Source organism: Temnothorax nylanderi, unplaced genomic scaffold (genome assembly GCF_030848795.1).
Source record: "Temnothorax nylanderi isolate EJ_2023f unplaced genomic scaffold, tnyl_v1.0 TNYL_tig0009_pilon, whole genome shotgun sequence".
In the NCBI taxonomy this organism is placed as follows: domain Eukaryota; kingdom Metazoa; phylum Arthropoda; class Insecta; order Hymenoptera; family Formicidae; genus Temnothorax; species Temnothorax nylanderi.
The window spans coordinates 2,460,866-2,476,164 of record NW_027249071.1 but is presented as its reverse complement, the minus strand read 5'-3'; the positions used below and the strand labels follow the sequence as shown (position 1 = coordinate 2,476,164).

The following is a 15,299-nucleotide window of genomic DNA, read 5'->3' as shown; positions in this document are numbered from 1 at the left end:
CAAAATATACCACAAGCCACTGACGCGCTTCATTTTTCGCGCCTCTTCGCGATATCGAGTCTCTGGGTGCAGGCACGGTCGTGGATCAAGGAGATCGTCGTGGTCAGGAAAGCCCGCTGGATTCACTTCCGCCGATCGTCCCTCGCTCACCGGAAACCGGAAAGCCGCGAGAGGAAGAAGTTTCTCATTCCGCGGGGGGAGGGGGGGAGGCAGGGTAGGTTTACTGAGCTCGCGAGTACCCGTGCCCGAGAGACTCGGGAGAGAGAAAGAGCAAAGGGGAACGAGAGGGAGTCGATTTTCACGGAATTCACAGAGAGCGATCGCGAGTCCGGGCACGCGTGGGTTCGCGCGGTGCGGCGCATTGCCAATAAAGTTTCGTGGGTTAACGCGGCGCAGGTACGCTCGATCTACTAAGGCCGATAACTCGATTCTCCATCGATCTCGGGAGAAGGAGAAGGAGAGAGAGAAAGCGAGAGAGGTGGGAAGAAAGAGGAGAATATGGAGACACGGTGTCGTTTTCCGCAGAGGGAACCCGGGGTTCGTCGGGACACGCTTCCGCGGGATTCAATTTGCCATTCTCCCTCAGATCCACCCGTGTTCTCTCTCTCGGCACGCCTCCTCCTTCCCGATGTGGCTTCTTTAGGAAGAAACGATCGCGAACGCGGTTACATGCACCGGTTAGAAGCGCTCACGGGCGTGAGCCGATAAATAGCGCGGCGGCGCGCGTGGCGTTGTCGAGGGAACGGAGGGAACCCGTCGCGCTACAAAATGGAGCTAACCGAGTTCGTCCCGTTGGAGTTCCTCGCGAATGGAATTACGAGTTGCGCGATCCGCGTGTACGACGAACGTGATCGCGAGCGACATAAAAATATCGAGAGAGCTGTCGGAACGCGAGCGTTCCGCTTCAACGGGTCGCGGAAACGAGTCGCTCCGCGACGAGCCGCGTCCGATGATGTCCGGTCGTCCGAGGAAAACATTTGTACAAACGTGTATCGCGTTGTTAATTATTGCTGTTAGAAACAAAATGTATAGCGTTATCCTTCCAACACCAGAGGATAATGGTTATCTCTGATAAATCATCGCAATCTCCGTGCGCTTCCAATCCTGGCGTGCTTCCAAGAGGAATGAGTGTTTGCGAAGAACAAAGAACGTGACGTTGTTCTCGCCCGGGCTCTTAAATGCGTTCGATCGGGGGGAAGAGAATTTGCTGTTTGCAAATGTTCTCGCGGGGAGGAGGGTTGGTGATGGGGGGTGCGTACGGGCAGCATCGTTAAGTCCATCCAAAGACAGAGTGGCGAGCCAACGGTGATGGATGGTGAGAATGCAAGTTTACGCGACACCATCGGGGTTTCGGGCGCGGGGGATCTTAAGCCGGGCTTCGCGAATTACATATTTTGCGGGGCGGCGGGGTGGCAACGGTTGGCTTTTGTGCGAGGCAGAATCGCGCTTGCCACTGCCGGCACCGTCGGTGAATAGGATTTTCGTCGACAATGCCGCGACGACTACGAGACGGGACGAAACTCGATATCGCTTGCGAAGTCACCGCTGCGCAGAATTTCCGCGAAGAATACGTGGTGGGTGCTTCGCTTTCGCTCGTTTCCTCTCTCTCTCTCTCTCTCTCTCTCTCTCTCTCTCTCTCTCTCTCTCTCTCTCTCTCTCTCTCTCTCTCTCTCTAGCTTTTTCTGTTTCGCGCTGCCGCAAGCACGTATGTTTACGACGCGCGGATTCAGCGCGAGACGAAGCATGTGATAGTCTACCTTGTACGCGCAGGTGTCTTCCACGAGCGCGCGTAATTAGTTCAAGACGCACGGTTTAACGCGGAATATCCGAATATCTGATTTGCCCTGTGTATCTCATTGTATCGCATTTTCTCTCTTCTACACGCGTTTGCATGCGCGGTCTGCGCTGACGTTTCTTCCGAACGATTTAATTTTCATCGTTCGATTAACTTCCCCGATCCTCGTTTCTACGAGGATTATTGACGATATACCGCGCCGTATCGCTTCGGATGCGCGTAACGTGGCGAGTAACGACCACAAGCTAATACTCATCTCTAATTCTTATTATACACAAGAAGTACCTCGCTCCTTATTCCACTCGGCGAACTCGAAAATGACGTATCCGGAAACTGTCTCTAGCGCGGTTCTAAGGCAGTCAATAGACGCAAGACAATACAGAGAAGCGTATAATCCGGGAATGGCTCCTGCATTTTGACGCCGGATACACGTAGGAGGAGGATGAGATCGCGCGCGACATTATTACGACCACCTTTATTGCGGATCTCCCGGCCACCCTCTCTCTCTCTCTCTCTCTCTCCCGCCCTCTTGCACGCGCGCGTCCTGGTAACGATATTGACGCCAATCTTGCCTCGCTAACCTCCTTGTTAGCCCCGCAGATTACACTTAGAACCGCCTCCGTGATAACGTTACGCGCCCGTGTATCGCACCACTCGCCGAGCGCGATATACAACTCCCCGAGTTGCCAGTAATGCGTCAGCATACGGCGCCGTAATATCTTATCATTTGCAGATAATCAGTAGCTTATTACTAAGTTGGAGCAATTCGTATTCTGCGATCCGTAATTCTGGAAATCCGGATTTCTAACGCCGTTTCACCGTTGATCACGGTGCGTTTACGCCCTAAATGGTGTCCCTCATGCATATGATTTATTTATGGTAAATCTATTAATCGTGCTTATTGTACTGAGTTTTGCAAAAAAAGATACTCGGCATATGCGCCAGAAACGTACCTCTCTCTTTGTCCGAAATCAATTGAGCCACCTTGTTGACGCGAAAGTCGATGGGCACCAGAGAAGTCTCGTTGACTTTCAAAAACCGCTCGCACTCCTCCTTCTTTCGCTGAAATTCCTGCCTGTAATAACAGTTAAAAAAATTTATAAATAAATGCGGAGATCTCTCCAAAGCGGCCATTTCACTGGCGTATCTCTACCGTTCCTGTTGTTTTATTTCGACGTCGCTCGTTAACCGAGCTTAAGCGAGCTTCCCGCCTCTTGTTCTATTGTAATTAACGAAACATTTGCAAGTCATTTACAACGGAACGCGGTGGGAAGGCGCGTGAAAGCGTTATGAATATTCCACGTATGTCCCGGTCGCGCGTTGCGGGTACCGCGCGATATGTACTTCCGGAATAAACACTCGTGGGGCCGACGAGAGCTTCAAATTACTATCTTCTCCAGTTTCACGAAGTAGACGCAAATACTACGGAGTTTCGCGACTGTCATCTATATACTACTTCGGTATATATACGCATATACACATTCGGTGTAACGGCAGTAACCCATAGGACAGAATGTTTGACGTACCACTATTGATACAAAGATCGCGCATATATGTATATGCATATATAAGCAAAGATCGATACAGAGAGAAAGAGAGAGACAGAGAGAACGGAAGAGACAGAGACTTGAGAGAATATGTACGTAATAGTACTTATTCATAATTGAAAAGCTTCGCGGAGAAGCGTTGCGAATTTATCGGAAAAACGCTACCACATAGCTCGAAACGTAATTTAGGACACATTCGAATACAACAAAACGACAAAATCTAAATGAGACGTAATAGCGATATTAAAAATTTGCATTATCGTGCAAAATACGGCAAGTAAATTTTATTTTTTTATTTTTAATCAAGCGATCTGTTAAACGCGAGTTTCTGACGGATGAGAATTATCGTTGGGGAGAAGCGATTGTATCAAGCATGAGAAATTATTTTGTTGAGCATTAAGTATGGATTTTGACGGATGAAAATTATTGTTAGGGGGGAAGCCGCGTGCATCCCCTTGTCGCTGCGGTCCGCGAAGCTGCAACTTCCCCGCTACGTGTACGTAAATTTCTCTCAAGCCGAAGGAAGCAACGGCATAAATCGTGGCGGAAGCGTGGTTTCGCAACAGAAACAAAAGGAGGAGGGCGAAAAAAAAGAGGTGCCGGCGTGGCAGAGAGAAAGTCGGTTGGAAATTACAATATTCATTTCGATAAAAGGGAACGGCGCGCGATCGTATACGCTACTCTCTGTGTCCGAGGGTAATTTATTATCTCGATGCCCGGAGAATTATCCTGCTTTTGCGCCGCGGACAGCGTGTCCGGTTGCAATAAATACTCCTATGATAACGGGCGGCGCAAAATACGCCGATGATTCGTCCAATTAAGACCGTGGGCATTACCGATAATTAGCGAAATCGTTATTTCGCGATAATTTGATTTAGGAAGTTGACGAAAATATCAAAGGGAACCGCTGACAATGAGAGATATAAAGTCGAGCGGAGTAATCAAAGTCGTTACGTAAATCGGACAACACGATTCTCAATGATAAAATTAACAGCTATTATAACATCATTAAAGAGTAAATAATTCACGTAATATTCACTCGCTACACGCGAAATTTAAAACCGGTAACTGTCAATTTTAATATTGGAAATCCATTATACGGCTGCAGTTCTTGTCCCCATTAGAAGTTTCTCTTTCTCTTCAAAAACTATCTTCTAAAATTTATCCCTCCTTCATACAAAAACAATTCTCTTTTAAAAGATTTATACTTGAAACAGTAACATTAACATGAATGTTTTAAATATAGGAAAACACATGAATACAACAAAACCAAATGACACATCGAATTGTGCGTTGAACATGCATACAAATAAAAATATATATATATCAATGAACAAAATTCAACGTAAGAGAGGCGCGGTTTAACCGGTCCTGAAATGGTTATTCTATTATTTTGGAGTTTTGTTATAAAACTGTTTTGCGGGACGAGTTGATACCGGATCGCACTGACGAATGGGCACCGGAGGAAGGGGGGACGGGGGTGCCCGCCCTCGGGCGGATCTGGTATCAAATATTATCCATTATTAAACACTACAGAGCCCGGGCGTGTGTAGCAGCGTACGTCCGTCAATTTTTCAATATTTTTCTGGCTTCGAGCGCCAAAGCGCGTTCAACGGGCGTCACTCAGCCCCGCTGGCGCAACGGTGTATATCGGTATAAATTCGCGCGTTACCTTTGATACACAACGCGATGCGGTATCATTTATCCGCTCGCGCGGATGTCCCATTGTCCACGCCGCGTGGGATTCTAAGGATATCGTTTTTAGAAAATAATTATGACCGCGGAATGTCGCAAATTACCTCGATGACGTTCCAACGTTATCTCTGCGGCCTGTAGATATTAATTATAATAAAATTCTACCAGAAATAAGATATCGCTTTTTGTTTGCACCTTCCTAAAATCTGATTTCTTCCTGAAAATCTCTGGATCTTCGAACGACCTGAGCTCGAAAAACGCCTTACCTCGTGTGTCTCAAGCTACGATCTTCTTACGGAAAATCGCCGAAAAGGCAGAGCGCGTCCCGATCTCCTTGGACTCGTTTTAGCCGCGCAGCGAAGTAACATTTCGAAATTTCGGCGTATCTATTTTCAGCGAGGAGAGGTAAGGGAGAATTTTTCTATGTCGGGCTACATACGAGAGAATAGGATGCGCGCACATTTCACGCTTTACGCGGCCACCGCAAAATCGATCGTCGACGATCGAATCCCACGATGGAGGAAATAGCGTACCTCTGTTTTTCCTACAAATTGAATTCGGTCCACGTTAAATATTATCGGTTATTAAAAGCGACGTCGTTTGCGCGCACGTATATATGCATGTGTGTGATCTGTCGATATTTTTCTGCTCCATGAACACTCTCTTTGGGAATTTCTCTCTTTTTCCCTCCCTCCCTCCCTCCCTCTCTCTCTCTCTCTCTCTCTCTCTTCCTTTCTCCCTATTCTCTCCATTCCCCCATTCCCATCATTCGGTCTCTTCATCGTATCCCACCTCCCTGTCCCGTCCTACTTTGCCTGGGTTAATTCCGCGGGTTACTCTCGGTAGGGAAGGTCGGCGGTGTTGGTTTCCAGATCATAGCCACGCAATATATAGATCCGGAGCGACATATCGATCGATGTGGACGAAAGCGGAATAATAATTTGCAATGTTATTGCGAACAACCCATCCGGCGAAATCAAACCGGGCCGGCGCGTTCGCCCTCTTGTTCCCCTCCTCGCCCTGCATCCCTATGTCCGGGTGTTTGGCCTCTCCTTCCTTCTCTCTTTCTCTCTCTTGATCTCTTCAGCTCTTCTTGTTCATTATCTCCACCCATCTCCGCTCTCTATCTCTCTCTCTCTCTCTTTCTTCCATCCGTTCTTTTGAAGGTAGAGTAAATGCTTTTATTGATTCCCTCCACACTCTTTTCCCCCCTTTTTGTACCGGCCTCTACACATACACACGTTAGGCACACGCTTTGTTCGGCGGATGAGTGGAACAGCCACGAATATGCGAATGACAAGTGGCAATCGATTGGAACTCATCGTCGTCTCCTCGGTGGCGCCCAGCTCGTCGACGCCCCAAAGACGCTTCGCGTCGATAGAAAAATACTCCCGACATGTACTTGCCTCGCCGTAATGGCTTCATCGTCGTAGACGTAATGGCATTCTCGAGACAGTGGCAAGCGAGAGACAATCCCGCATAATCTCGCGCGACATATTTGATTTCACTTAACGTCCCGACGAACCTTGTACTTTTCGTGAGGAATAACAAATAATGAACTTTAAAAAACACTTCTTTCAGTTACCCTGTTATACACATTTATTATTTTAATAACGCATGATTTTCATTTCTAATATTCGTCACGTAATTTACATTTCCGTCGTATTCGCGTGTCCGCGCGTAAAAGTGGTTTCGTTTCGTTGCCGAAGGATTGATAAATAATTAATAAATTTCGCAAATAACTCCGTACATAACTTCGATGTTATTGTTGAGAGATTTGTCGGAAGAGCAGGAACGGCTAGGAGAATTGCGAGCGAGGTGAGCAATCTTGGCCGATGTCGGGGAAGCACAGGGGAAGTACGGTTTACTTCAAAAACTTTTTACCGGTAGCCAGCGGGCACTTTAAATAATCCTTCTGCACGCGGATATTAAATTTCTTACCGTGGCTCGCTGTGAGTATGGCCAGGGTGCCATGGCAATCCGTTTAAACGGTACACTTTGTCCGCAAGACCGGGGATTGCTGCGGTATTACATATATACATATATATATGTATGCGTGTATGTATCTTGTGGTCCTGTGGCCGTTTAAACTCTATTCGCGAGTTCCGTAAGAAACCCTTAAGGCTAATTGAGACGACTTTTTCACGGAGGCGTTATTTCACGCTCTGAAAGACGCGCGACGGCTCTCGATATCGAGCGTGTCGATCGCGTTTGAGATTAGTTTCTTCGTTGTGGCCTTTGAGGAATAAAAAAAGAGTAATGGACGTAACAAGTTGCAAAATTTTGCGCGGAGAAAAGCGAGAGGAAAATTTTTCACTGAAAAAATCAAGCACGAGAGTGTAAAGATGAGAATTCGCCTAATTAAAACCATGCAAGTGACCGACAACCGCGCGAGTCCGTTTGAACTTTCGATCGGCCCTTTCCTCTCCTTTCCGTACGAGTTTCGTCATTAGCGGATTTGCGGAGCGTTTCTCGAGAGCCACGCAGGACGTATTGAATATTAACGGACGCTCTCGTAAAAATTCACAGAGTTGGCAAAGTGGTTTTGCGTTGTCGCTCGTCGACTTCGAGTACGTTACCGGGACGTTAAGAACGCTCGCTCTGCCTGCAAATAACGGCAGAGCTTTGAATTTTAATGCGCCGCGCCGATGTCGCGACATCAGGCATCATTCTGAAGGGCACAATATTTTCGCCAGATTAATCACAACGGCGCCGACAACGCCGCCATTCTCCCTTATCGTAAAATTAAATGTCACTGGAAATGAAAGCCGTTCTTTTTTTATATTCCACTTCTTGTGGTCAGTATCCTCGAACAATTAATCGTTACCATCAGTTTGGATTAAACTTATTTTGTTATGTCCACGTATAGTAATAGCGTTGTAAGGGTCAATTAATCGAAGTAACAGATATCTGTTAATCAGCTGTCTTGTCAGAAATGTCCGAGCGGTTAAGCGACAATTAATTAGTAAAATATAAATTCTCTACTTTCAAAAGTATTTCCGTTTGCATGGAGTGCACTACGGGAGTAGTATGAATGCGAGGTATAAACGCGAGGAAAGTGATCCCTCATGAAAAAAATATGAGGCAAAATTGCGGAATAAAATATTTTCATAAGAGACCGCGTCTCCGAGGAAAAACCGGCTTCAAGCTGCCATGTATACGTTCATTTAGGTAAGTGAGATACGCCAGTCGTGTCGCAGAGACTGGGGGAGACTGAACCATCTTTCTGAAAATACCCTACATAGCTGCTATACGGGTAATGCGCACGGTGCCGGCATTGTAATTGTGAGGTTGGGGAAGGATATTCACCGCGCACATTCGGCGCTTCATGTGGGCGTCTGATTATGAACCGTATTTATCTGATATGCGGAACATATTCATCTCTCATGTATGCGCGAGATAAGATGGCAATCGGGGACGCCGCGCCGGTCGCGCAATGGAAATGCAAGTCCAATGTTAATGCTCTTGAAATATAGAGATATCCCATATACGTTATCCATTGTTTATCTCAGATTTTTAATTAGAACTGATGAATCAAAAATGACAGTCTAAAATAGGAAATATTTGAAAATAATTCTCTAATGTCGAATCAGCGATAAAAGCTAATAAAGGCAAGAAGAAATCTAATCATTTGATCGAAAGCTATAAAAATAGTGAAAGTAAGAATATAAATATTTTAAAGCAATAGTAGTGTACAAATTCTTTTTGCAACGGAAGATTGAATGTTCTATTAAATCACATCAGGTTTAAAATACTGTACAAAGCCGAGTTTTCTCCACGCAAAAGTTGGATTAGGCGTCTTAGTCATCCTTTTCGTTATTATCTTCCTTTGACATTTCGAAGATATATCGTCTGATCGTACCGGTTATTCCGGGACACCCTGTACAGTCGCTGAATCGGTACAAATCGCTCTTTGAGAGGACCCTCAGAGAAAATTATTTGCGTCGAATCGCTCGATGTTCCCCCTCCGGTATATCGATGTCGAAATGCAGCCCGCAAAAATAATCCAGCCCGGGGGCAGGTAGCGTTTATATGAGCGCGACGTTCTCTTTCCAGCGTTACGCTCGGACAGAAATATGGTCGATCCGGCAGCTATTTTCTCTGCGGTCCGGCTACAGCCGGCAAACAGCCGGGGCCGCAACCTCCGCGGATTTTCTCCCCGCTCGCGCTCTTTGCGATCGCGCAACGTGTGCCGGTGCGGCACACGAAGATCTTCGAAATGCAGGCGGGCGCGCGCCATTAATTACGGCGTATCCAATTATTCTTCGTTACGGTGGATGATATATCGGCCAACCGATCCCCCATTTTGTTATATCGCGCGTCGAAGCCCGACGCGCGCATCCACCGCGCGATATACACGTTACGCTGCGGGAATATAATCTCTCCTCCATAACAATTATATAACAATGCTAATGCCGTAACAATGGACGCGATAACGAGGAACAGCCTCGCGCGGAATATCGCTCGACGCGTTCTCGCGTACACGGGGGTGTCATATGCTGCGCGAGAAGCCTCATGAAATGGACTTGAAACGTTGATACAGTAGCTGGTATTGATTAAACGGGACGGAAAAGTCTTGCGCTTTTTTATTCAACGAAGCTTTTTTTAAATGCCTCTCTCTTTCTCTCTTTTTTCTTGCTCCAACGCGATCCTGTAAAGGTAGAGGGACGCTTTTCACGTGCTTTCACGCTTTTTACGTTATTATGCGTTATTGTTACGTTTCTACGACGCTCTGTGTACTAGACGCAAATCGCTACGAACTTGTTAATTGCGGACCACTGTCTGATCAACGGACGGCATAATGCCGAGTCATTGGGATGCGGCAAGGGCGCTAGACGGTAGTCTAACCGCGTAGGCGACGTCGAAACAAGACCACTTCATAGCTGTGACTGAGCAGAGTCGAGGGGGCCAAGGCGGGGTTACGTCGATTACTTCATTAATTAGCCTGGCGAAGGCTCTCGGTTCCTCTCCCTCTTCGCCTTTCTCTCTCTCTCTCTCTCTCCCTATCTTTCCCTACGCTCAGATTCACATCGACGGCTAATCCACTCCTGCGGGTTTGCGCCGACACCCGCGGAGTTTCCACTTTTTGCCGCGGAAAACGCGACGCGTCATCTTACTTGCCGCGCGGGGATCTTCTTGTCGGGACAGGCCTTGGGAAATGTTTTGCAGTGTCCAGCGGGTAATCGATTTTCCACTCTGGTCGTCCACTCTCTGATGCGTTAAGCTCGATATACGTGCGGGTTTTCCGACCTAAAGTTGCACTTAATTCATAACAAATTGTCCTAAATAATACCATCTAAATTACTTCGCAAATAAATAATGACTTTTACTGCTTTATATATGTCCTTTAGATATTTTTGAGGTTGTACAAGGTACTCGTAACATTATCGCGTTCAAGTAACGTCAAATATTCCACAAATTATATGAGCGAAGGGTAAAAGATGATTTAACGCTTCGTTCTCGATTGCGAAGCTTATCCCGTGGATAGATAAAGATCGTCATTGTCAACCGATCTCTCCGCGATACGGATCGTGATTCGCAAGTTCCGAGACGTCCAACGGATTTAAAGCTTTTGCGGCGGGATTAAAGGTTACCCAGGGGTTAAGGGTCGAACGGTAGAGCCGAGTGCTACCCTCGTTGCATTAATTCAACACGACTACCTCGGATAACGTGTACCGTACGGTTTCACCGTGACGCTGTATACGAGCATTATTTTATTTCGTAAAATTCTCAGACGATAAATCTACAATGCGTTTTTTACGCTTTAATCGCCCGCTTAATAAATTGTATCCTCCTAACGATGATGGGAGAGAATCTTTCCGTCATTTCGAGCACGAAAGCGTTCCTCGAGCTCCTCCTCGCTTCCTCCCGCCCGCTCTTTATTTCGATAATTAAATCTCTCTTCTGCATTGTCTACGATCAAAGCTCTCGGCCTGTTTCGCTCGTTGGAGGAATAATAAAACCGGAGCACTTTTAATTTATATAATTTACAAAGAGTCAAAATAAGAGATTGATTCTGTTGATAGAACTACGAACTACGACGCGCGCACGTCCATTGGAGAATTATCGTTCCGGAAATATCACGAACGTTGCATCAACCATTGCAGATATCTTTAGCCGCAGATTTCTCTTTATCGAAATAAATAGATATCTAGGTATGGAAATAACTTTGAGCTATTCTTTCTAATCTCTTTCTATATTGAAGAACTCGTAAGATATAAAAAAAGATATAAACGTTAGTAAAAAAAATTAAATGTCATTATTTTCTGAGATAACACTGTAACATACGTTTCAAGCTTAAAATATGAAATAAAATTACGCGATAATAAAATATGTCACGCTTGACGCGACAGACGAAATTTATCGCTCGTATTATCATATACAATATATACATCATGCGAAACATTGCTCCAGGTTTTCCCACGTGCATGTTTATCCCAATAATCGTGTCGCGTCGCGTCGCATCGCATCGTCCTACGTCGCTTATCCCCCGAAAGCTACCGCAATCTGGATCAAAGCCGTTGTAGGTACGTGCGGGCCGACTCGAGGAGCAATCCTTCTTGCCAAACTGACGGGCTAACGTACGAGATTTCCTCGCCTGGCTGTTCCTCTATCCCGATCGTGTTCAACATCCATCTCGTTTTTTTCCCCGGGAACGAGAGCACGGTCCGGTCAGGATTCGGAGGGGGAGGAAAAAACGGGTTCATTGCTACTGGGTGGCTCGTATCTACGATTTATCCAGTCGCGGATTGCCTGCGCGCGGGAAATCGGGGCCGATCTAATTTCGCGCGCGCGCGTGACCCCGACGAGGAAGCTCCTATCTCTAGCTGATGGCTCGATCTCGTATCTGGCCGATCTCTATCCTTCTACCCCTGGCTCCGAGTGCGAATTCCGGCCGGCGCATTTCTCGGCCGTTAAGTGTCGGAAAACAGAATTACGAGGGCTGGGAATATTTTTCAAGTACTCGGGACAATGCTCCTTCAACGATTCTATCTCCCTTGACGATCGTGTTAAATTACCGCGCGCGCATTAATTTGAATTTTCTTAGAATTTATCGCTCCCTTGATATCCTAATATCGAATAATTGCAATAACAATGAGGACGACGCAAATGTCACGCTAGCATTATACAAGGATCGTTTTCTTTTTCATCAAGAATCGTTTTAAAAGGTTCTTGTACGGCGAGGAATATTCCTGCCGCTGAGCGTTTGTATCTCTTCGGCGGGGAAAGACAAATTACGCATCGCTTTGCTCGATTTAAATTCAGCACGGTGCATCCCGCCCATGAAGAGTTCCCCCTTTTCCGTTTTAACTTTAGCTCTCCTTCCCGCGGTTCTTAACTATGACGTTCGGATAAAAACGCGAGACACGAAAATTGCTATAAAATGGAATTTGATACGGAATCGTGGGATAGGATCGAACTCGGAGCTTCTCCCTCCGCCTTTTGTTCTCGCGAAATAGCCCCTCGCAATTACACTCGCGCAAAATACGCTGACTATTATTCCGTGATAAAGCAAATGTGTTTTCTCGAGTATCATCCCGCGAACATTATTTCGCAATGCGGCGTCCTTTCCCTCTGCAAAATATTATTTGTTTTATTTGCAAGAGCATTCGCAAAAATTTGCGTACTTCACGCAGAAGAGAGAGAGAGAGAGAGAGAGAGAGAGAGAGAGAGAGAGAGAGAGAGGGGGGGGGAGAGAAACACCGTTACAACCAAACCCAGCCATTTCTCAACGGGAAAACTCCGATAATTTCTGTCGTTACAACACGCATTTTCCCTATACTTACACATACATATATGCGCGCACGTCATGTTATTCATACAAATTTTTAGAGCGATCGTAAAACATGTAATCGTCGAAAATGATAATATTCACCGCCGTACTCGTTACGCGCGCATTCGCGCGTCGAGTTTCTAATGACTCGGCCGCGTTTGAGAATTCTGCGTGACGCTCATCGATAATTGTAGCAATTATAATTAGAACGTTCCCCTGGCCGTTCTCCCCGAATATAACACCGTTTGCGGCGCGGGACGGATAACGGGTGGCGCGGGCCGGATAAAATCCATTCTACGTAATCCGTCATGTCCGCATTTATCCGTCATTAATTCAGCTGCGATTTTAATTGACAGAACAGCTACTACGCCCGCTCGCCCGCGGCTTGCACAGTGTTTATATTATCGATTTTGCAGTACGTCCACCAACCACTGACCAGGCGATGAGCGCGGCTCACTCGCGTCTACTCGCGATTGATGCAATGATAACTATGTCTGTCTGCGTCGATAAACCGGAGAATGCGGATCGTTAAAGCGAGGCAAGCGAGATTGTACAGCGAAATTTCCGAAAATTCAGATAGCGTCAGATTATAATATAATCATGCCGAAACAATACGAACAATTCAAACTTTCATTTAAAATTTAGACGCGTAACAAACATTTTTCAGATCTTGCAAAATCTTTTTTTTATAACATCTCCCCAGAATTTTCGGTTTCCTCAAATTTTCTCCTATTACTTTTGTATAAATCTCAAGTTATCTTTCAGGCAATACGATTTTAATATTTAAAAAATTATATTTTCCTGCTATTCATAAATTTTTGTTAGGAAAGTTCGTGCATTCGGGGATTAATACAAAAAGATTCCGAAAATTTCAAAAACTATCGAATTCTTCGTAAATGTATCTATACACGGATTCTCTTTTGAAAATCTAATAGATTCTTTTTGTAACCAATTGCAAGGTATTAGAGTAAATACTGTTAATCCCGTTGATCGCTATCGAACGCAGAGCGAATTACCTTCGTTATTATATCGCCGTGGGGAATTTTATGATATTTTCCTGCAGTGTATAATGGCGGTTTAATCAACACAATATCGCGCGCGTGTTACATATAGGGTGGTTCAAACACTTGATACGAAATAACGATCGATTAGCTTCCGTTCTTTGATTCTTTTCGATTCGGAAAGTAATACGAGGGCGACGAGTTGGAAGATCGCTCGCGTTTGTTACACAGGACACATTTTTCAAATTTGGTCCCGTTTTGCGAAGTAAACGACGAATCACGCGACTCATTAAGTTCCCTCTATTGCAAAATAGTGCAATGTTCCGTGCGTAATGTAAGTTTCATGTTTACGATAATCTTTTCGCATTAGCGAATTCGTGTTCGCAGCGTGAAAGCGACAGTTAAAATACCAGGAACGAACATCAACGACAATAATTTTTGAATCCTGATCGTCCCCCAAAGTTTCCAAACTCCCAGAAGATCGTCGAGCGTATCGGGACTTCTCTGCCGCGCAATTGAAATCTCCTTTCCAATTTTAAATAACGCATTTTTCGCGTTAAAGTTAATGGCGTTTAAAAATTCACGATTCATTCGCTTAATCCGTCTCACCGGTTTGGCGACCGGAGGGTTAATGCCGCTCTCAAAAGCGCCGCATTAAATGTTTATTGTTCGTCTACTCAAAGGCCACTTCGCCTAGTCGTACGGCTAGTTTCACGAGGTTAACCTAGCGGGAAGCCAGCGACGGTACCGCAGAGAGGGTAGGCTAAAACCGGAGTCTAGTTTCGTTCGGTAGCGGCCGCCGCGCCCGTCCCGGCACACAAGTGCCCATCCCTTCTGAATATTTTAGGAAGTATGCGCGCGTGTATCCCACCTCATCCCTTGCCGCATTATACCGGGCTCGGTGGACCCAGGCGAGCGCGTACAATCCCAGGATACAGATACACCCACAATTAAATTCGTATGTGCGTCTGGGGAAACTGTGACTCGGGAAAATTGTAGAGAACAGTCGGAAAACACGCAGGAACATGGAAAACATCGCGAAATCCACGAATTCGCGGATTCTCTTGCGATGTCTACCCAGGAAATTCGGCGAGAACGCGCCTCCATCTCGAAACTGGATTTTAATCAATGAAATCTTAAAATAAAAACGTTTTGCAATTATTTCGGAATGATTTCAAATAGATTCTATGATCGTAATCTCATTCGCTTGTAGTTCGAGATTTTTACGCCCGCTTTTGTTGTCATTACGATGGTTCAACGTCGTTTCTCGTTTCTAAAATTGAGATTCTGTGAATTGAGACGGCAATGCTTACATTGATTGATCCGGCAAATCATGTTCGGCGGCGAGTCGCAGGTCCTCCAGTGCAAAATGGTATTCTTTGAGGGCCATAAAGATCTCGGCTCTTCCCAACAGCGCCAGGGGCAACGACAGACCCTGATCAACCGTCTTGTTTCTACCTGAGACAGATATTGTCGATACCGTATGA

The 15,299-nt window shown here is 45.8% G+C and overlaps 1 protein-coding gene across 11 annotated transcripts in view; it reads right to left on the bottom strand.

Moving 5' to 3' along the window:
• Positions 1–15,299, bottom strand: part of LOC139787417 (SET and MYND domain-containing protein 4) — a 107,464-nt gene that overhangs the window by 15,035 nt on the left and 77,130 nt on the right. For 6 of the 11 annotated variants that reach the window (XM_071726498.1, XM_071726497.1, XM_071726485.1 and 3 more), the window contains 2 exons: positions 15,126–15,270; positions 2,749–2,870 (listed from right to left, as the gene is read on the bottom strand). In XM_071726498.1, the coding sequence (XP_071582599.1) occupies positions 2,749–2,870; positions 15,126–15,202 (199 nt within the window). In that variant the 5' untranslated portion in view covers positions 15,203–15,270. The remainder of the gene's footprint in view (positions 1–2,748; positions 2,871–15,125; positions 15,271–15,299) is intronic. The other 5 variants (XM_071726490.1, XM_071726492.1, XM_071726494.1 and 2 more) reach the window with 2 other exon arrangements.